Below are 20847 nucleotides of genomic sequence, written 5' to 3'. Positions count from 1 at the left end.
TACTAAAGCTATAAATAAATTGAAAGAAAATATAAATATAAAAGAATATTAATTTAAAAGAATAAAATAAAAAACGATTTTTTTTTAAATCAATTAGTATTTAAAAAAATTAATTAATAAAATTAATTTTAGTTAAAAAAAAAATAATAATAATTCAGCGCCACCTATCGGTTAATAATCAAAGTTTAATTAATCAACTTTGAGCCGAACATTATTAATAATTTCTCACCGTTTAATCAATTTGTAATTAATAATTATGGTTTTACGAAGTATCATTACCAAAAGGGTCTTAATTAGCATCCTTAGAACACAAAAAGTTGGTTATAAAATCGATTTTCTTAAATCAAGGTAAACATAACCTCATTTTTTTTAGGTTAACTTCTCAAACGAAGCCAATATTCCCAAAAACGTTTTAACCGGGGTTATTTCCGCCGATAAACAACCAGAAAATGGGATAGTTTATGACAAAAAGCCTTTTAAAATGCGTTTAGAAACTGGTAAATCACTTTATAATGATAATACGTAAAACATGCTTTTTCTTTATGATTTTGATAGAAAAGAAATATTCGTGGTGTTTGTGTGGGCGGTCGAAGAATCAGCCTTTATGCGATGGGACCCATAAGATCCCACAATTAAAAATCAAACAAAAATAAGATAACAAATTGTTATTGTTGAAATTGTAAAAAATGATTTTTGGACGAATCCCCAAATCTGCCACCATTTGTACGAAAGCAATGCGAGCCTTTTGGTATTGATCGAAAAGGTACAAAATCCACCTCGAAGTCATTTCAATGAGAAAAATTAGGTTTTTTAAACTTTTCAAACTTGACATTTGACGGATTAATTTCTTTTGTAACGCCACCTATGAGATAGTTACTAAAGCTATAAATAAATTGAAAGAAAATATAAACATAAAAGAATATTAATTTAAAAGAATATAAATAAAAAAGATTTTTTTTTAAATCAATTAATTAATATTTAAAAAAATTAATTAACAAAATTAATTTTAGTTAAAAAAAAATAATAATTCAGCGCCACCTATCGGTTAATAATCAAAGTTTAATTAATCAACTTTGAACCGAACATTATTAATAATTTCTCACCGTTTAATCAATTTGTAATTAATAATTATGGTTTTACGAAGTATCATTACCAAAAGGGTCTTAATTAACATCCTTAGAACACAAAAAGTCGGTTATAAAATCGATTTTCTTAAATCAAGGTAAACATAACCTCACTTTTTTTTAGGTTAACTTCTCAAACGAAGCTAATATTCCCAAAAACGTTTTAACCGGGGTTATTTCCGCCGATAAACAACCAGAAAATGGGATAGTTTATGACAAAAAAACCTTTTAAAATGCGTTTAGAAACTGGTAAATCACTTTATAATGATAATACGTAAAACATGCTTTTTCTTTATGATTTTGATAGAAAAGAAATATTCGTGGTGTTTGTGTGGGCGGTCGAAGAATCAGCCTTTATGCGATGGGACCCATAAGATCCCACAATTAAAAATCAAACAAAATAAGATAACAAATTGTTATTGTTGAAATTGTAAAAAATTATTTTAGGCCGAATCGCCAAATCTGCCACCGTTTGTACGAAAGCAATGCGAGCCTTTTGGTATTGATCGAAAACTTGCAAAATCGACCTCGAGGTCATTTCAACGAGAAAAATTAGATTTTTTTAAACTTTTCAAACTTGACATTTGACGGATTAATTTCTTTTGTAACGCCACCTATGAGATAGTTACTAAAGCTATAAATAAATTGAAAGAAAATATAAATATAAAAGAATATTAATTTAAAAGAATATAAATAAAAAAGATTTTTTTTAAATCAATTAATTAATATTTAAAAAAATTAATTGACAAAATTAATTTTAGTTAAAAAAAAATAATAATAATTCAGCGCCACCTATCGGTTAATAATCAAAGTTTAATTAATCAACTTTGAACCGAACATTATTAATAATTTCTCACCGTTTAATCAAATTGTAATTAATAATTATGGTTTTACGAAGTATCATTACCCAAAGGGTCTTAATTAACATCCTTAGAACACAAAAAGTCGGTTATAAAATCGATTTTCTTAAATCAAGGTAAACTTAACCTCACTTTTTTTTAGGTTAACTTCTCAAACGAAGCTAATATTCCCAAAAACGTTTTAACCGGGGTTATTTCCGCCGATAAACAACCAGAAAATGGGATAGTTTATGACAAAAAACCTTTTAAAATGCGTTTAGAAACTGGTAAATCACTTTATAATGATAATACGTAAAACATGCTTTTTCTTTATGATTTTGATAGAAAAGAAATATTCGTGGTGTTTGTGTGGGAGGTCGAAGAATCAGCCTTTATGCGATGGGACCCATAAGATTCCCCAATTAAAAATCAAACAAAAGTAAGATAAAAAATTGTTATCCTTGAAATTGTAAAAAATGATTTTAGGCCGATTCGGTTCCAAGTTGAAAAAACGAAAGATTATTGGTTGTGTAATTGTAAACAAACTAATAATAGACCGTTTTGTGATGGGACGCACAAAACGAAGGCTGTTCAAGAAGCTACATCGACAATAAAATGAAACTTTTATGTAACAAAGTTTAGATAAAAATTAATTAACAAATAAAACGAATAAATTTAATTATCTTTTCTAATTAATTACACATTCTTCATCTACACAACTAAAATTAACTTTTACACTTTAGGCGGATCTTCCGATGCTTTCGTCGCGTTAAATTCCATATCGATTCGTTCTTTGGCTCTCACGATTTTCGATTGTATATAAAACGATCCCCCACTTCCTTTATCGTTAACTTTAAATAGGTGATCGTAACGTTTATTAATTTCCTCCACATCCAATTTATCAATATTCAAAATTTGTTTGGCCTCTTCGAGCGAAAGCCCCGTTTTCGTGTTGTTTAGTCGTTCGGCTCTCGTTTTATTATTACCTAACCTCTTTGCGGCGTCTTGCGATGCGGCTATTTCCTCTTTTACGGCCCTAGCGAACGCTCTACCTATCACTTGCGAACCCGCTACTATTAATTGAGCTATATATTTCGCCATGTGGGGCCCTTTTCTATTATCAGTTTGTTATTACGTTTTAACATAACCTCAACGCCCTTTGCAAGATTTGACAATTTCAAGTTTTTAGTAAGTGGCGACATCTATGTGTCGATTAATTAATTAATTTGAGGTTAAAGTTCTACTTTTGGTTGATTTATATTTTATATGTTAATGTATATAAATTACATGTTATGTACAAAAAGCTTACCTTATAGATATTATTGTACGCTTTATTTAGTGGCGATTATCTCCACGGTAATCTCGAAGATGAAGTTTTGGATTCTTTCTTTGTAAATATTGGATTCTCCAACAGCACCACATTAACTGAAACATAAATAATTAAAAACTTATCTTTATATCATATATCACAAAAGTACTTACAATTTGTTATTATTTTTTGTGTTTATCGGCCCGATAATATTCAAAAAATTAATACAAATCATAAATATAATAAATAAAGGTAAGGAAGGAATAAAAAATGACTTTTTTTTATATAAATTAGAACATAAAAATGCGTTAAAATGATTCAAAATACGAAATTAAAGAATTTATTTTATTTAACCTCTAAATGTCAAATTTAACCTCAAAGTTAGTCGAGAAAAAAATTAATACCAACCCAAAAAATTCCCCCAACCAAATAAAAATCAAAATTTTCGTAATAACCGTTTCGAAAATCGCTTAATTTATCAATTTCGACTTATTATTACTAAAAATTAGTTAAAAACGTCTTCAACGTTAAAGTGGAACATTTCATTTTGAAGGTTTATAACATGTCAACCTCAAAATGTCATGTTTGCAATAATAAATGTCATTTTGACGTTTTAAAAGGAACATATGTAATTTTGAAGTTTAGATAGCACTAATTAACATAAGATAAGAAACTAGAACTAACACTAGACCTAGAATTAGAAAGTTTCGGGTTTAGCCGTGAGTCTTTAGAGAAGATTACAAATATGTCAAAATTGAGGTTGACATTTTAAACCTGAAGTTAGTTATCATATAATAGACAAATGGACAAATTAATTGGAAAAGTGAGGTTGGGGCGAACAAAAATAACACATTTTCCAGCACAGTTTTAACCTAACACGGCCGTTTTCGAAGACATCGGCCGCCCCCGAGAACACGAAATGTTCATTCTCACAAATACGAGTAGAAATCCAACTGAAGGTTCTCAATGTTTTAGCGCCCGGGGGCGGCCGATGTCTTCGAAAACGGCCGTGTTGATACTCGAAAATGATGTTGAGGATTCTTAAACACACTTTTCAAACACAACCTAACCTCACTTTTTCAAATGACACTTTTTTGACGTTTCATTAAAAAAAATTTAACTCACTCAGTTTTTGATTTAAAACTAAAAAGAAATTTGCGACATAGAAGCTCGTTTTAGTCACTCGTATACGTTTTACGTTATAAAGAAAATCAAATAGTAATTCGTGGTTCTAAATTAGGTTAAAATATTTGACATGATGAGAAGATAGTTACATACGTATATTTTAAGGCTTTATCGGTAGATGGCGCTATCTCCTGTGCGTCTTAAAGCGACATTTTTAAAGTTTATTTAACTTATTTTGCGTTAAAAATAAAACTAAAACTAGAAAATTTGAGGTTATATCGTGCGTCAAAGACGCTTTAATTTTATTATTATATTCGTAATCTTCATTAAAAAAAAACCTTTAAAATGAGTCCAAACTTGACACATTTATCTCAAAAAAACAAAAAGTTCGATCTTTCAACTTTTAATTTTGACATATTTGTCAACTTTATAAAAAATCCTTTAAAATAAGTCCAAAGATGACGCACTTATCTCAAAAAACAAATAAATTAGAATAAAAAACAATAAACCCGAAGTTAGCAACAATGAAGATAGCAATTTAATTTTTAAAAATTAATACCAACCATTTGTAGAGTCTCTGAAGATGGCCAAAACTGGTTAGATTTAAATTCTATATAAAATAAAAACCAGTTTAAAAGTACAAAATCAAACTCTACATTATTTACTCATCATTTTGATTCTAGTATTTGTGTGCTACAACTTAAAAAAACATCCTGTATAATCTTGTGATAGCTGCCATCAGTGTTCTGTGATAAAAATGGACAAGCACCAAACAATTTTCAATAGTTTGAGCTTATCTATTCTGAGAATTTTGATTTATCGCTTAGTTAAGTGATGTATAACGCGATCCAATTATAATAACTATAATAAACTAAATTAATTTAAATTTTATAAATTGTTATAAAAACGAACTAATCCTAATTGACATTTAACAAAAATAAAAGTGGCGCCATCTCGTTTTTAGAACCAAAATTTCTTTAATAAAAAAAATTATTTTTATTAATAATTTTTAACTCTACTTATTTATTAATTACTAATAAATTTCGATTTTGATTGAAATTATCGATCGGATTAATTTGAAATGTTATTGTAATTAATTTTAGTTGTTGCATAATTTTTGACATTTGACGTTTAAACGTTTTCTTATCAACCAAGCTAGTCCGCCATTTTGTATAAAAAGTGTATGTGAATTTGCCGGGGATTATTTTAGGGCCCCAATTCCGTGTGTGTGTGAGTCCGGTGTGAAAATGTCGATTGAATATTTGCAAGTAGCCGAGGATGAAGGAGAAGAACCGATCGAGCTTCCAACGGAAGATGACGGAACGCTCCTTCTCAGCACGCTTTCCGCCCAATTTCCGGGTTCTTGCGGTTTAAAATACAGAAACCCCGATTCGAGGGCGATGCGGGGTGTTAGATTAAGCGAGGGCCGTTTACATCCGCCCCCCGAAATCGGTTGGGGATCACAAATATTCTACTGCGTTTTCCCTAAAGGTACTTAAAAATTTAAGTTTTTATTTTTTAATTATCTTTTTTATTTCTGGTGTGGTTTAAATGCGTTTGGTTGAGATTGATGTGTTTTTTTGTAGAGAATAAGAGAAAGAGTGATGATAATTTGGAGAATTCAACCGCGAAAACTAAAAGAATTGAGAGTAAGTTGAGATGTACGGATTTGATTGTGTTGGGTTTACCGTGGAAGACTGCTGAACAGAATTTGAGGGAGTATTTTGAGACGTTTGGTGAAGTTTTAATGGCACAGGTGAAGTAGAAGTGATTGCAAAAATGAATCTGCGTGAACATTTTTCTTTTTGTTTATTTTCCCTAAAAAAAAAATTAAGGTTAAAAAAGACGCTAAAACTGGCCAATCGAAAGGATTCGGTTTCATTCGTTTCGCATCTTATGAATCTCAAATGCGTGTTTTGGCCCAAAGGCACATGATTGACGGTCGGTGGTGTGATGTTAAAGTACCCAATTCGAAAGTATGTTGACAATTATAACATAACCTCAAAATAAATTTAAAAAATTTTAATAATTGAGGTTATGTCATTTTATTTTTATTATTAAAATTAATTTTTTTTCATTTCTTTTTTAAGGAGGGTTTAATCCAACAAGTTCCATGCAAAGTTTTTATTGGACGTTGCACGGAAGATCTCACCGCCGATGATTTACGAGAGTATTTTGGAAAATACGGCGAAGTCACCGACGTTTTTATCCCAAAACCTTTCCGCGCATTCAGTTTCGTCACGTTTTTAGACCCGGAGGTTGCTCAAAGCTTATGTGGGGAGGATCACATCATTAAAGGTACTTAATTCATTAATTAATTGGACCGCTTTATGCATCACTTGATTAAGCGACAAATGGATAATGTTGGCATAAATGGGATTTTCGTTTTCATCTCCTAAAAATATAAGACTTCTCAGAATAGATAAGCTCAAATTATTGAAAATATAGGATTTGACAGGTATATTTCTTGTTGTTTTAGAATAAAGCTAAAAATAATTTACAAGAATTTACAGTTTCCTGTAAATTATAACTAAAAATTTAAAAAAAACATATTTCTGATATTTGAAACAAATACATTTGTTAAACCATTTAATTTATATTTGTTTTACACTAAAGTTGGAATAGATTGCATTATTTCACATTTTTTATTAATATTTAATATTATTAAATGACTTAATAAAGTATTGATAGATGGCGCTCATATATATATATTTTTTTTAATTCAAATAAATATAGCAACATTTGTTTCCTGCTTTTTATGATGGATTACGAAAAGTTTAACATGTTCGAATGTTACATATTAGCAAATAAACTAAATTTTATTTAAATTTTTAGTTATAGTACCGTAATTTACAGGAAACTGTAAATTTAATTTCTTTGACGACACTTTAAAAAAGTTTATTTTTAGCTTTATTCTAAAACAATAAGAAATAGACCTATCTAACCCCATATTTTTGTAATCAGGAAAAAATAACGAATTTAATAAGCGAATAATCAGTGGTTGTTTCCATTTAAAAAAATGAAAATTGTCATAATATCTCAAAATCTAAAACCTAAAAATTAGTTTCTCGAAAAACAAGATCATAACTCGTTTAAGCTATTTTTTGTCTAACTCTTATAGTTTCCGAGATAACCCATTGGGACATCGCATTTGAACCACCTATACAGGTGGTCCAAATTTCGATGGGTTTGCAGGGTATCTCAGTTATTATGAATGATAGAAAGTTGCGGTTTTCGCGAACCTGAGCTACTTTTTTGTGAAACTTACAATGGCGCAAACCAAATTTTCATAGCCCTCTTCGTTTTTGATATACGTCTAAAAAGACCGGTTTCGGCCCTTGGCCATCTTATCCATTTTACAAACAAGCTTCTTAATATTTCTTTTTGTTTTGTTAAAAAAGATCACATATCAAAGTTGAAATCAGCTTATTAGCTACTAATTTACAAAATTAAAGTTTAAAAAGTTGTAAAATGAAATTAAGAACGAAGTGTTACAAGTTTACAGGCTTTTGGCTTAATATGTGGCTTAAAAAACACGTTAAAAATAAAAAAAAAAGTGCTGAAAAGCGACTAAGACTAGATTAACTTCAGTTATAAAACTTCTATTATATGATAACTAACTTCAAGTTTAAAATGTCAACCTCAATTTTGACATATTTGTAATCTTCATTAAAATTCCTTTAAAATAAGTACAAACACGACATGTTTATCTTCAATATTATTGAAGTTATGGTCAACTTCCGGTTAAGAATGTCAACGTCAATTTTGACGTATTTGTAATCGTCGTGAAAAATTCTTTAAAATGAATCGAGATATAAGCAACTTCCGGTTTTAAATGTCAACATCATTTTGACATATTCTTAATTTTTATAAAATATCTTAATATTTGTCACAAAAACAAAAATATACTAAAAAAAAATAATAAAAAATTAAGGTTGGTATTAATATTTAAAAATTAAATTGTTGCGCTAACTTAGGGTTTAATGTTTTTTATTTTTTGAGATAAGTGAAGATGAAGATGACAAATATATCAAAATTGACGTGACGTTTCAAACCGGAAGTGATTCTATTTCCATTAATATTAAAGTTAAATATGTGGAGTTTGGACTCATTTTAAAGGATTTTTTATGAAGTTGACAAATATGTCAAAATTAAAAGTTGAAAGTTCAAACTTTTTGGTTTTTTGAGATAAATGTGTCAAGTTTGGACTCACTTTAAAGATTTTTTTTTTTAATGAAGATTATGAATATAATAATAAAATTAAAGCGTCTTTGACGCACGGTATAACCTCAAATTTTCTAGTTTTAGTTTAATTTTTAACGCAAAATAAGTTAAATAACTTTAAAAATGTCACTTTAAGACGCATAGGAGATAGCGCCATCTACCGATAAAGCCTTAAAATATACATATGTAATTACCTTCTCATCATGTCAAATATTTTAACCTAATTTAAAACCACGAATTACTATTTGATTTTCTTTATAACGCAAAACGTATACGAATGACTAAAACGAGCTTCTATGTCGCAAATTTCTTTTTAGTTTTAAATCAAAAACTGAGTTAAATTTTTTTAATGAAACGTCAAAAAAGTGTCATTTGAAAAAGTGAGGTTAGGTTGTGTTGGAAAAGTGTGTTTAAGAATCCTCAACATCATTTTCGAGTATCAACACGGCCGTTTTCGAAGACATCGGCCGCCCCCGGGCGCTAAAACATTGAAAACCTTCAGTTGGATTTCTACTCGCATTTGTGAGAATGAACATTTCGTTTTCTCGGGGGCGGCCGATGTCTTCGAAAACGGCCGTGTTTGCTTAAAACTGTGCTGGAAAATGTGTTATTTTTGTTCGCCCCAACCTCACTTTTCCAATTAAATCTAACCGCACTTTTCGAAATGACATTTTTTGACGTTTCATTAACAAAGAAAATTTATTTTACTCACTTAGTTCGTCCTCGAAGATTTTCTTTCATATTAGCGATTCATAAGAAGCGATTTCGCTTGAATTTCTCCACAAGATACGAAATATCCATTCAATCCAACCTAACCTCACTTTTCAAGTGACATTTTTCACAACTTTTACTGTCGATGGAATAAGAAATAAGTTAAAAATAAACTTCGTTTAATGAAACGTCAAAAAATGTCGGTTTAAGACGCATACGAGATAGCGCCATCTGTTGGTAAAATTACGTTTATAACTAACTTCTCGTCATGTCAAAAAATTTTTTTAACGAAACGTCAAAAAAATGTGATATCCTCAACGTAATTTTTTAGCACATTTATAACTATAAAACGATAAAATGTCGCTTAGTCAAATGATGTATAACGCGGTCTAATTAATAATAATTTAATTAATGATAAAAAAATTTTTTTTTTGAGGTTAGGTGTTTCGGTGCATGTTTCAAACGCAGCCCCGAAATCGGAGACGCGTGGAGGGGGCGGATATGGAAGTGGTGGGCCTCGCCCGGGTGGTCACGGGGGGAATCGCGGCCCCGGGGGCCCCGATGGGCCTGGGATGTATCAACAAAGATATAATCCAGGGCCGAATCAAGGAAATTGGGGGAATCAAGGGCATCGAGCTAATATTGATATGCCTAATTTGCAAGCTTTAGGTAATGAGATTAAAAGTAAAACCTAACCTTGCTTTATTTTATTTTTATTATTTAATTATTTACCTCGACATAACCTCACTTTTTTTTTTAATCTAAAATAATTAATAAAACATTAATTTCTTTTTCAGTTAAGTTATTAACTCCCTCCTCTTTCCTGAATGCACCTCCAAAATCATCAAATTACCTAAATTAATTAATTTTTTCTTTTTAATGACTCAATAAGGTACTAAATTACTTTTTTTTTGTAATTTTGAGGTTAGAAAATTATTTTTTTTTGATTTGATTAGGTATAACGGGTCAGGGGCAACAGGGAAGCACCCAAACGAGTTGTAACCCCCTCGGATTAGCCGGGTTGAACCTTGGGGCGCTCCCGATGAATCCCGCGCTTGTCGCAGCAGCTTTAAACCAAGCCGGATGGGGGTTAATAGGAAACTTGCAAAATCAACCGGAACCTAATTTTAATCAGGGATTTAATAATCCACCAAATTCAAACAGTGGTAAGTAAAAAAAATAAAAAAAAAAGTGAGGTTGGGTTCTAATTTGTTAATAAAATTGAAATAAATAATTTTTTTTAGGTAATAACGCAAACGGTGGTAATCAAGGTGGTGGAAATAATCAAGGTTTTTTGAATTGGATGAATCAGGGTCAAGGTCAAGATGGTCAATGGCCGAGGCCCCCGCCTCAGCAACAACAGGATAAGGGTTTTTTAAAGTACGATTAAAATGTTTGAGTTAAAAGAAACGAAATGATAATAATGAATTTAAAGTTTAAAGAATTAATTAATAATTAGAGACGGAAGTGAACTGAGTGTGCGGCTCGAGTGTCCCCTTTCTTGTAAGACTGTAAATTTTTTTTTAATTTAGTGAGTGATGTAACAATATAAACTTAATGAATTTCCGATTTAGATTTTTAGTTGAGAATAAAAGAATTAAATTTTGTTTTGTTACAATGATGTTGGGGTGTTAAATGTTTCTTTTTTTATTTAAATCGCGGTGATGATGGTGATGAGAGAAAGTGGGAGTTGTGGAGAGAAATAGAAATAAATGATGTTTATTAAATATCTCTGAGATTCTCCTCTATTTTATTTTATTTTTTTGTTCTTCTTTCCCCCTTTTAATGTTATTTTTGATGCGAAAAATGATGAGAAGTTGTTTTGTGAACAGAGTAAGTTGTAAAACTTGCAAAAAAAGTTGAATTTGATTTTAAAGCTGCGAAATCTCCGAGATTTTTTATTGTTTTTGTTTATTTAGCTTGGAAAAGATGCAATCGAATCAGAATTACCTCCATGAGTCGAAAGAATATTAAAGGATTAAGAAGTGGATTAAAATGATATGGCGCAAGGTAAATTTTTGATTGTTTTAGATGGATTATTGAAGGTACGTTATTAACTCAATTTAGTTTCTAAAATATTTATTAATACATTTACTTTTTTAATAAATAAATAAGTAAGTAATAATAAACAAATGCGTTCAAATACATTTCTTACTTCCAAATCAAAGAACCTAATCACTCACACGAAACCTAACCTAAAAAAAATCCATCTTGAAGTGAGTTAACCTTAATTTTCTTTTTGTCAATATAAAAATATAAATAATTACAGCTTAAAAACGTCAATAAATATCTATTAGTTCATTTTAATCCTCATTTCTCCCATCATCATCCCATTCTCTACTATTCGAGATACTCAAATTTAAAAAGAAAGTAATTAAAAGATATAAAACGGTACTTACAAGCAACGATTCTTAATTCTACACACAAAAATTCGTAATTAATTGTTGTACTGCTCTGGAAGAACGTAGGAGATGTCGTCCCACGGGTGGCGATACAACCCCTGTTTTAATCGCTTCTGGTCCATGTAATGTCCGATGAATCCGACGGAACGCCCCAAAACGAATAAAGAGTTTATCGCGCCGATATTTATATATTCTTGGGCTTCTTCCCTAAATAAATAATAGTATATTACTATAGGTGCATATAATGAGGGCTATTATTTACTTTGTCCACAACTATTAAAATTAATTCCATAAATTTATTTTTTGAATAAAGTTTAAACGTCAATGTGACACAAATTCAATGTTACCAACTTCACATTTTGTCAAAATTAAATGTCAATTTTGTGAAACGTCGTTTTCTTTATGAAAATTAATTTATGTTTAAATCTATATCTGTCAAGTTGATTAATTATCCTTGAATAATGATTATTCACCTCACTTTTCCAAGCGACATTTTTTGACGTTTCATTACAAAGAAAAAATTATTTTACTCACTCAGTGCGTCCTCATATTAGCGATTCAAAAGAAGTGATCTCGCTTGAAACAGCCACAAAAAGTAAACTCAGCCGCTCAAAGCCTCAAAATTTCTAGTTTTAGTTTTATTTCTAACGCAAAATAGGTAAAATAAACTTGGTTTAATGAAACGTCAAAAAATGTCGCTTTAAGCCGCATAGGAGATAGCGCCATCTGTCGAAAAAAGCTTAAAATATACGTTTGTAACTATCTTCTCATCATGTCAAATATTTTAACCTAATTTAGAACCACGATAAACACGAATTACTTTCTTTATAACGTAAAAAGTATACGAGTGACTAAAACGAGCTTTTATGACGCAAATCTCTTTTTAGTTTTATTTCTAAAACTGAGTGAGTAAAATTTTTTTATGAAACGTCAAAAAAAATGTCATTTGAAAAAGTGAGGTTAGGTTGTGTTGGAAAAGTTATTAAGAATCAACATCATTTTCGAGTATCAACACGGCCGTTTTCGAAGACATCGGTCGCCCCCCAGCCATGGAGGGCGCTAAAACATTGAAAACGTTCAGTTGGATTTCTACTCGCATTTGTGAGTATGAACATTTCGTGTTCTCGGGGGCGGCCGATGTCTTCGAAAACGGCCGTGTTAGGTTAAAATTGTGCTGGAAGATGTTATTTTTGTTCGTCCCAACCTCACTTTTCCAATTAAATCTAACCTCACTTTTCGAAATGACATTTTTTGATGTTTCATTACAAAAAAAAAATTAATTTTACTCACTCAGTGCGTCCTCGAAGATTTTCTTTCATATTAGCGATTCATAAGAAGCGATCTCGCTAAAATTAACCCTAAAATTTCTAGTTTTAGTATTATTTTTAACGTAAAATGAGCTAAATACATGTTTTTTAATGAAACGTCAAAAAATGTCACTTGAAAAAGACGCATAGGAGATAGCGCCATCTGTTGGAAAAAGTACTAACTTCTCGTCATGTCAAATATTTTAAGGTAATTTAAAACTAGGAAAATCGCGAATTACTATTTGATTTCTTTTTTTAATAACGTAAAACGTACTTCTATGACGCAAATTTCGTTTTACTTTTATTTCTAAAACCAAGTGAGTTAAATAAAATATTTTTAAAGAAACGTCAAAAAAATGTCATTTAAAAAAGTGAGGTTAGGTTGTGTTGGAAAAGTGTGATATCCTCAACCGTCGAATATTGTGAGTGTTTAATAATAATATAATATGTATATTATATGAGTATATAATGGAGGCTATTTATCATTAAGGTTAAATTGAGTGAATAATAGCTCATTATACGTGAGTAGAATACTATACTTTGTCCACGATTACTATTGAAATTGATTCCATAAATTTATTTTTTTGAATAAAGTTTAAACGTCAATGTGACACAAATTCAATGTTACTAACTTCACGGCAATTTGTCAAAATTAAATGTCAATTTTATGAAACGTCGCTTTTTTTACGAAAATTAATTAATTTATACTTAGATCATACGAAAAATAGAATTTGTTTACGTTTTTTAATGTCAATACTTTAGAAAGTACTAAAAAAATTAAACTAAATTGACGTTTCAAATAATTATTATTATACTCTGTTTTTAAACCAGGAGGAGTAAACGCGAAAGTCAGATTTACACTAGGAAAAATCACCAGAAAATATCACTAGATATTTTGGCGGTAAATTTAAATTAATAATTATTATTATTTATTTATTATTGTATTTATTTTCGTTTGTTATCGTCAACACTAAACATACAAATTAACATTGAAGTTATGAGTGTATTTATTTCAAAATATAATAAAGAAGGGTTTAAGAACACAAAATTTACAATAATGACACGAAACTGTCGAATTGTCAATAACCTAACCTTCAAATTCAAAATTGCTTGTGTGTGAACCTTCCTCGCATTCAACCAATCACGTGCAAGGTCAATCTGGTGACAAATTTAAAATACTCCTCCTGATTTAAAAACAGAGTATAATAATTGCCAAAGAAAACTTCAAGGTATAATTAATGTTTGTAAACAAAACTAACCTTACCTAACATTCCTTCACGCTATAATTGACATTACAAAAGAAAACTTCACGCTATAATTGCCATTACTAATTGCCAAAGAAAACTTCATGGTATAATTAATGTTTGTAAACAAAACTAACCTTACCCAACATTCCTTCACGCTATAATTGACATTACAAAAGAAAACTTCACGCTATAATTGCCATTACTAATTGCCAAAGAATACTTCATGGTATAATTAATGTTTGTAAACAAAACTAACCTTACCGAACATTCCTTCACGCTATAATTGACATTACAAAAGAAAACTTCACGCTATAATTGCCATTACTAATTGCCAAAGAAAACTTCATGGTATAATTAATGTTTGTAAACAAAACTAACCTTACCTCACATTCCTTCACGCTATAATTGACATTACAAAAGGTCAATCTGGTGACAAATTTAAAATACTCCTCCTGGTTTAAAAACAGAGTATAGCGATTTATAAGAAGCGATCTCGCTTGAAACTCCCCACGAGATACTAAATATCTATTCAATCCAACCTAACCTCACTTTTTCAAGTGACATTTTTCACAACCGTTACTGTCGATGGAATAAGAAATAAAACTAAAAGTAGAAATTTATTAATCTCAAAATTTCTAGTTTTAGTTTTATTTCTAACGTAAAATGAGCTAAATACATTTTTTTTAATGAAACGTCAAAAATGTCACTTGAAAAAGACGCATAGGAGATAGCGCCATCTGTTGGAAAAAGTACTAACTTCTCGTCATGTCAAATATTTTAAGGTAATTTAAAACTAGGAAAATCGCGAATTATTATTTGATTTCTTTTTTTAATAACGTAAAACGTGACTAAAACGAACTTCTATGACGCAAATTTCGTTTTAGTTTTATTTCCAAAACCAAGTGAGTTAAATAAAATATTTTTAAAGAAACGTCAAAAATGTCACTTGAAAAAGACGCATAGGAGATAGCGCCATCTGTTGGAAAAAGTACTAACTTCTCGTCATGTTAAATATTTTAAGGTAATTTAAAACTAGGAAAATCGCGAATTACTATTTGATTTCTTTTTTTAATAACATAAAACGTGACTAAAACGAACTTCTATGACGCAAATTTCGTTTTAGTTTTATTTCTAAAACCAAGTGAGTTAAATAAAATATTTTTAAAGAAACGTCAAAAATGTCACTTGAAAAAGACGCATAGGAGATAGCGCCATCTGTTGGAAAAAGTACTAACTTCTCGTCATGTCAAATATTTTAAGGTAATTTAAAACTAGGAAAATCGCGAATTATTATTTGATTTCTTTTTTTAATAACATAAAACGTGACTAAAACGAACTTCTATGACGCAAATTTCGTTTTAGTTTTATTTCTAAAACCAAGTGAGTTAAATAAAATATTTTTAATGAAACGTCAAAAATGTCACTTGAAAAAGACGCATAGGAGATAGCGCCATCTGTTGGAAAAAGTACTAACTTCTCGTCATGTCAAATATTTTAAGGTAATTTAAAACTAGGAAAATCGCGAATTGCTATTTGATTTCTTTTTTTAATAACATAAAACGTGACTAAAACGAACTTCTATGACGCAAATTTCGTTTTAGTTTTATTTCTAAAACCAAGTGAGTTAAATAAAATATTTTTAAAGAAACGTCAAAAATGTCATTTGAAAAAGTGAGGTTAAGTTGTTTTAGAAAAGTGTGATATTCTCAACGTCATTTTTAACACATTATAACAACCGTCGAATATTGTGAGTGTATAATAATAATATATTACGTATGTTATATGAAATTGATTCCATAAATTTATTTTTTTGAATAAAGTTAAACGTCAATGTGACACAAATTCAATGTCACCAACTTCACGACAATTTGTCAAAATTAAATGTCAATTTTATGAAACGTCGTTTTTTTACGAAAATTAATTAATTTATGCTTAAATCATACGAAAAATAGAATTTATTTACGCCTTTTTAATGTCAATCCTTTTTTTTTTTCTAAAATATTCTTAATAACACACTGGAATTGGACAACCCTTTCATTTTAGAAAACTCATTTATAAGGTAGTCGTGGACAAATAAATGAATAAATTAAATCAATAAAAAAAAGTAATAAATCAAAACTTACCGAGTAAAACTCCCACAACTCCGCAACATATCCACAAAAGAACACGCAATAACTCCATCAACGTTCAAAATTAAATTCGGTTTCTTACTCGTCGTAATCTTTTCGACCTCCAAAGCATACAAAAGAAGTGGAGTGGCGGGGAAATTCTCCATAACGAATTCTTTAACGATTTTAACCCGCTGATCGGGGTTATTAATGCTTTTAACCCGATGTCCTATCCCCATAATCAACTGGCCTTTATTGCGCATTTGATTCACAAACTCCATGGGGTGCAAACCTGAGTCGTAAGCTTCGCTAAATTGGCGCGCTGCATTATCTAAAGCACCCCCGAATCGATCCCCGATGGTGAGTAACCCCGAAACTAAGCTCGATACTAAATCTTTTCCGGCTCGGGCGCACACGATAGTGTTATGGGCCCCCGAAACTGCGGGGCCGTGATCCGCTGTTACCATTAAGCACATTTCGAAGAATTTGCACGCGTAAGCCGGGAGACAACGTTGAAACCATAAAAGTGAGATAACCCCGCCGATCCCAACGTTTTTATTTAAAACATCAGAAATTGGCATTCCCGCGTATAAAAGTTCTTGTCCCCTTTCATCGCAAATTGATGTCATAAAACTCGCGGGTTTGCGAATTAATCCTAATTCTCTCGCCCAACTATAATCCATCGGGACTGTGGGTGGGGGGACCTCCTCAGCGGGGACAATCACGCCTTGCTTAACCAAATTTCGATACACATTCAAAATAACATCCCCTAAATTATCGAACGAATCTGGTGTATAAGCCCCCGATGATTTTAAAGCTTCGTTTTTCGCAGCTGCGGTCTCCATCGAGGAATTCGCGCAAGATCCTGCGTGTCCGAATTGAACCTCCGACGTAAACATGCTAGCGCAAGTTCCAATACACCACGCAATTAAAGGCTTTGTGATTAATTTGGTTTTAATCGCCTCGCAAACTTCGTATTCTTCCGTTCCTCCGACTTCCCCCAAAAGCACGATCATCTTAACTTTATCGTCGTTTTGATAACGTAAGATATGATCCATAAACGTCGTCCCGGGGTAACGATCCCCCCCGATTGCGACCCCCTCGTAAACTCCATCCGTTGATTTCGAAATTATGTTGTTTAATTCGTTCGACATCCCGCCGGAGCGAGAAACGTACGCGACACTTCCAGGTCGATAAAGCCTCGAGTGTAGGATATTATCCATCATTCCTCCTGTGTTTCCGATTTTGAAGCAACCCGGTTTTAATCCGCCGACGGTGGCGGGGCCGATTATCGAAACCGCTTTTTCATTGGCTAATTTAATGAGTTTTCGGGTCATATTTTCGGGGATTCCCTCGGCTATGATCGCGATCGTTCGAATTTGGGGGTGATCCATCGTTTCAACGGTGCTTTGATAAGCGGATCGGAGCGAGGCGAAATTCACCATTACGTCAGCGTCGGGGTGTTTCGTCATTGCGTCATTCATTTTTTTATATACTAAAAAATAAATTAAATTAATAAAATTTATTAATATTTTATAGCAAAACCTTGATGTAATGGACTAAAATGGATCTAATATCTTGATATGAAAAACTGCTGAGACAAAAAATAATTTAGGAAGTTTTTTTCACTATAATATGTCATATAATTGCCTCAGCAGTTGAGCTGCTGAGGCAAGAGCGCTACTTACATCAAAAATTTAAGTTTCCTTCATTATAAATATATCATATAATTGCTGGAATTTGGTTATTTCGTAATTTGAACGAAACGTCAAATTAATGTATCTTAGTAGATTGTACGTAAGGTAAAACCTACTTCTTGTAATGGCCAAATTTTGGTAACTAATGGCATAACGTTTTGTAATGGAATAACTTATACTAACTGGAAGCAATGGAAACATCATACTACTCTCAAAAAGAGACAGTTTCATATTGTATCGATTTGCCAATTATCAAACCTGTAGTAGTTACAGTTTAACCCTTTGTGTCCCGACGGTACTTTAAAGTACCGGTAATTTTAAACTGTAGTTATCTATTCGGCGCATTTAGAGCTGTCTGTACTTTCTACTATACAAGTGTATACAAGAAATAATCTGTATAAAAAACGTCGCAATCCGCACTGTAGGATTTTTAGGTACACTTTAAACTTATTCATCCAGATGTGAGGTTAGAAGTTTAGTGAAAAGCGGTACTGTTGAATTTTGTTGTTCAAGCAGGTATTTCTTTGATAAATGGTTATTAGGTGTGATTATTACAGATCATTTTAAAAAGAAAACATTGAGCTTAAATTTAAAATAAGTCTCACTCCTTAATTTCAATAAACATAGTTTCTAAGAATTTTTAAGTTAACATCTTTTTTGACTCTTTTAAATGTAAGTGTTGTTTCAACATTTTTTTTCTTAATATTTTTCCAATCCAACCCAATAATTATTATACATCATTTTAAAGAGAAAGCTTAGAGCTTTAATTTAAAATAAGTTTCATTCCTTAATTTCAATAAATACGGCATACAGGAATTTTTAAATTAGCATATTTTTATTATTTTTAGGTTATTCGAAAATGTAAGTTTTGTTTCAAAATTTTTTTTCTCTATATTTTTCCAATCCAACCCAACAATTATTATACATCATTTTAAAGAGAAAGCTTTGAGCTTTAATTTAAAATAAGTTTTATTCCTTAACTTCAATAAATACGGCTTCCAGGAATTTTTAAAATAGCATCTTTTTTGACACTCTTAGGTTATACGAAAATGTAAGTTTTATTTCAACTTTTTTTTTCTCTATATTTTTCCAATCCAACCCAACAATTATTATACATCATTTTAAAGAGAAAGCTTTGAGCTTTAATTTAAAATAAGTTTCATTCCTTAATTTCAATAAATACGGCTTACAGGAATTTTTAAATTAGCATATTTTTAACATTTTTAGGTCATTCGAATATGTAAGTTTTGTTTCAAAATTTTTTTTCTCTATATTTTTTCAATCCAACCCAACAATTATTATACATCATTTTAAAGAGAAAACTTTGAGCTTTAATTTAAAATAAGTTTCATTCGTTAATTTCAATAAATACGGCTTCCAGGAATTTTTAAATTAGCATCTTTTTTGACACTTTTAGGTTATACGAAAATGTTAATTTTCAAATGTTAGTACTCAATACTCTTTTTCTCAATATTTTTTTAATTTTACCTATCGATTGTTATACATCGATTTAAACAGAAAGCTTCAAGCTTCAATTTAAAATAAGTTTTATTTCTTAATTTCAATAAACACGGTTTCCAGGAATTTTTGAATTAGCATCTTTTTTGACACTTAGACTATGCGAAAATAGGGGGATTGCATATTTTGCTAAAATTTTAATCCAAAGCCCTTTATTGAGTGTATTTTGATAGCGTTTTAATTCTGTCTGATTCTGTCACAAAGTTTCAAAATGTTTGACTTCTTGGGACACAAAGGGTTAAAAGAAAAAACGTAGAGTCCCAAAAAATTTCAACATTCTGTATCTCGAAAACGGTTGATTTTCGGACCCATGTTGATTAACACTTTTGACTTGTTTTCGACTGTAGTACTACCCCTATAAATATTTAAACGTTGTTTTAAAACACCCTGTATATGATGTAGTTGCCAAAGCAGCTGAGCTGCTGAGGCAGGAGCGTTATTTACTTAAAAAACGGAAAATTCTTTATTATAAATTTAATATACAGGGTGTGTCAAATATCTGGAATATAGCCAATAACATCGCCATTTATGGTTTTAAAGAAAAATGTTTCAAATAAAAAATTCTTTATTAATTGTGGCTCTTTTTTTGACGATACTTGCTTGTTTACATTGTTCTTTGTTTCGTTGCTATGGCAACCAACATTGTCATTTTAAATGGGATGCTTGTTTTTTTTTTGCATATTTTAATAGAGGATAAATCTCTCTACGCGATGAACATATCAAATCATATGGTTGTATAAGAAAAAAATCGAGAAAAAATGCGTTCTCTGAAAATATTGAATCAAAAAAAATTACAATCAAAGTAGACGCTGAAATAACGCCGTTGACAGCTTTAAATGTCAAAAAATTGACAGGTTAAAGAAATATGGCGCAATTAAGCGAACGATAAAGAATCCAAATATTAATAATGTATGGGTATGGTGATAATAAAAATATTAAAAAAAATCTTTAACACCGAAAGGGTTAAAAACCTTCCAAAAAGATGATAGCTAAAAACAGCTATAGTTCGTTTTTTTTCTATAATACTTGTCAATGTAAATTATTTAGGGTTTCTGTTGGTATTATCTAGGGCCCCTTATAAAATTTATGTTGTTTTCATGGTTTTTAGTAACATTTTCAGTAACTATTTAGTTGAGGTTAAAATACTAATACATTTTGATAAATACGATTTTGACGAAGTACATATTTGTTGTAAAAACGTGCTACAAAGTAATTAAATAAAATAAAATACCTTTT

The 20847-nt window shown here is 30.5% G+C and overlaps 4 protein-coding genes and 1 long non-coding RNA gene across 10 annotated transcripts in view; 3 read left to right on the top strand and 2 right to left on the bottom strand.

The window, feature by feature from the left end:
• Positions 1 to 1051: 1051 nt before the first annotated feature.
• LOC139432484 (uncharacterized) lies at positions 1052 to 1785 on the top strand. Its single transcript, XR_011642252.1, has 3 exons — positions 1052 to 1190; positions 1249 to 1373; positions 1432 to 1785. It is a non-coding gene; the product is annotated as an uncharacterized lncRNA (long non-coding RNA).
• The window catches only part of LOC111417043 (ATP-citrate synthase), a 32705-nt gene continuing 13600 nt past the window's right edge, over positions 1743 to 20847 (bottom strand). For 4 of the 5 annotated variants that reach the window (XM_023049199.2, XM_023049204.2, XM_023049201.2 and 1 more), the window contains 2 exons: positions 16412 to 17891; positions 11395 to 11941 (listed from right to left, as the gene is read on the bottom strand). In XM_023049199.2, the coding sequence (XP_022904967.2) occupies positions 11770 to 11941; positions 16412 to 17891 (1652 nt within the window). In that variant the 3' untranslated portion in view covers positions 11395 to 11769. Of the gene's footprint in view, positions 1759 to 3272; positions 3389 to 11394; positions 11942 to 16411; positions 17892 to 20847 lie in introns of those variants that run through there. The other variant, XR_011642250.1, reaches the window with a different exon arrangement.
• LOC111417049 (CDGSH iron-sulfur domain-containing protein 3, mitochondrial) lies at positions 1938 to 2642 on the top strand. Its single transcript, XM_023049211.2, has 4 exons — positions 1938 to 2068; positions 2127 to 2250; positions 2309 to 2402; positions 2450 to 2642. Exons 1-4 carry the CDS (start codon positions 2009 to 2011, stop codon positions 2580 to 2582), a joined length of 411 nt encoding a protein of 136 aa, XP_022904979.2. The 5' UTR covers positions 1938 to 2008; the 3' UTR covers positions 2583 to 2642.
• LOC111417050 (mitochondrial import inner membrane translocase subunit TIM16-like) lies at positions 2625 to 3148 on the bottom strand. The gene has a single exon (XM_023049212.2). The coding sequence runs from the start codon at positions 3062 to 3064 to the stop codon at positions 2696 to 2698; it is 369 nt and encodes a 122-aa protein (XP_022904980.2). The 5' UTR covers positions 3065 to 3148; the 3' UTR covers positions 2625 to 2695.
• Positions 5541 to 11475, top strand: LOC111417047 (TAR DNA-binding protein 43-like). 2 transcript variants are annotated; one of them, XM_023049209.2, is made up of 8 exons: positions 5541 to 5888; positions 5984 to 6153; positions 6233 to 6373; positions 6488 to 6695; positions 9774 to 10001; positions 10289 to 10498; positions 10577 to 10712; positions 11252 to 11475. In XM_023049209.2, exons 1-8 carry the CDS (start codon positions 5645 to 5647, stop codon positions 11304 to 11306), a joined length of 1392 nt encoding a protein of 463 aa, XP_022904977.1. In that variant the 5' UTR covers positions 5541 to 5644; the 3' UTR covers positions 11307 to 11475. The 2 variants fall into 2 exon arrangements, with proteins under 2 accessions (XP_022904977.1, XP_022904976.1); XM_023049208.2 differs by lacking the exon at positions 10289 to 10498 and having other exon boundaries at positions 5543 to 5888.

Source organism: Onthophagus taurus, unplaced genomic scaffold, assembly GCF_036711975.1.
Source record: "Onthophagus taurus isolate NC unplaced genomic scaffold, IU_Otau_3.0 ScKx7SY_16, whole genome shotgun sequence".
Lineage (NCBI taxonomy): Eukaryota > Metazoa > Arthropoda > Insecta > Coleoptera > Scarabaeidae > Onthophagus > Onthophagus taurus.
This window is presented reverse-complemented; position numbering and strand designations above follow the sequence as displayed.

What these genes read in the sequence shown, in the direction of transcription:
- LOC111417049 (XM_023049211.2), top strand. Translation starts at nt 2,009, where the DNA reads ATGGTTTTACGAAGTATCATTACCCAAAGGGTCTTAATTAACATCCTT. An exon ending in ACATCCTTAGAACACAAAAA is followed by an intron (nt 2,069 to 2,126) that starts GTCGGTTATAAA and finishes ACTTTTTTTTAG; the next exon opens with GTTAACTTCTCAAACGAAGC. An exon ending in CAATTAAAAATCAAACAAAA is followed by an intron (nt 2,403 to 2,449) that starts GTAAGATAAAAA and finishes AAATGATTTTAG; the next exon opens with GCCGATTCGGTTCCAAGTTG.
- LOC111417050 (XM_023049212.2), bottom strand. Translation starts at nt 3,064, where the DNA reads ATGGCGAAATATATAGCTCAATTAATAGTAGCGGGTTCGCAAGTGATA.
- LOC111417047 (XM_023049209.2), top strand. Translation starts at nt 5,645, where the DNA reads ATGTCGATTGAATATTTGCAAGTAGCCGAGGATGAAGGAGAAGAACCG. An exon ending in CTACTGCGTTTTCCCTAAAG is followed by an intron (nt 5,889 to 5,983) that starts GTACTTAAAAAT and finishes GTTTTTTTGTAG; the next exon opens with AGAATAAGAGAAAGAGTGAT. An exon ending in TTAAAGTACCCAATTCGAAA is followed by an intron (nt 6,374 to 6,487) that starts GTATGTTGACAA and finishes TTCTTTTTTAAG; the next exon opens with GAGGGTTTAATCCAACAAGT.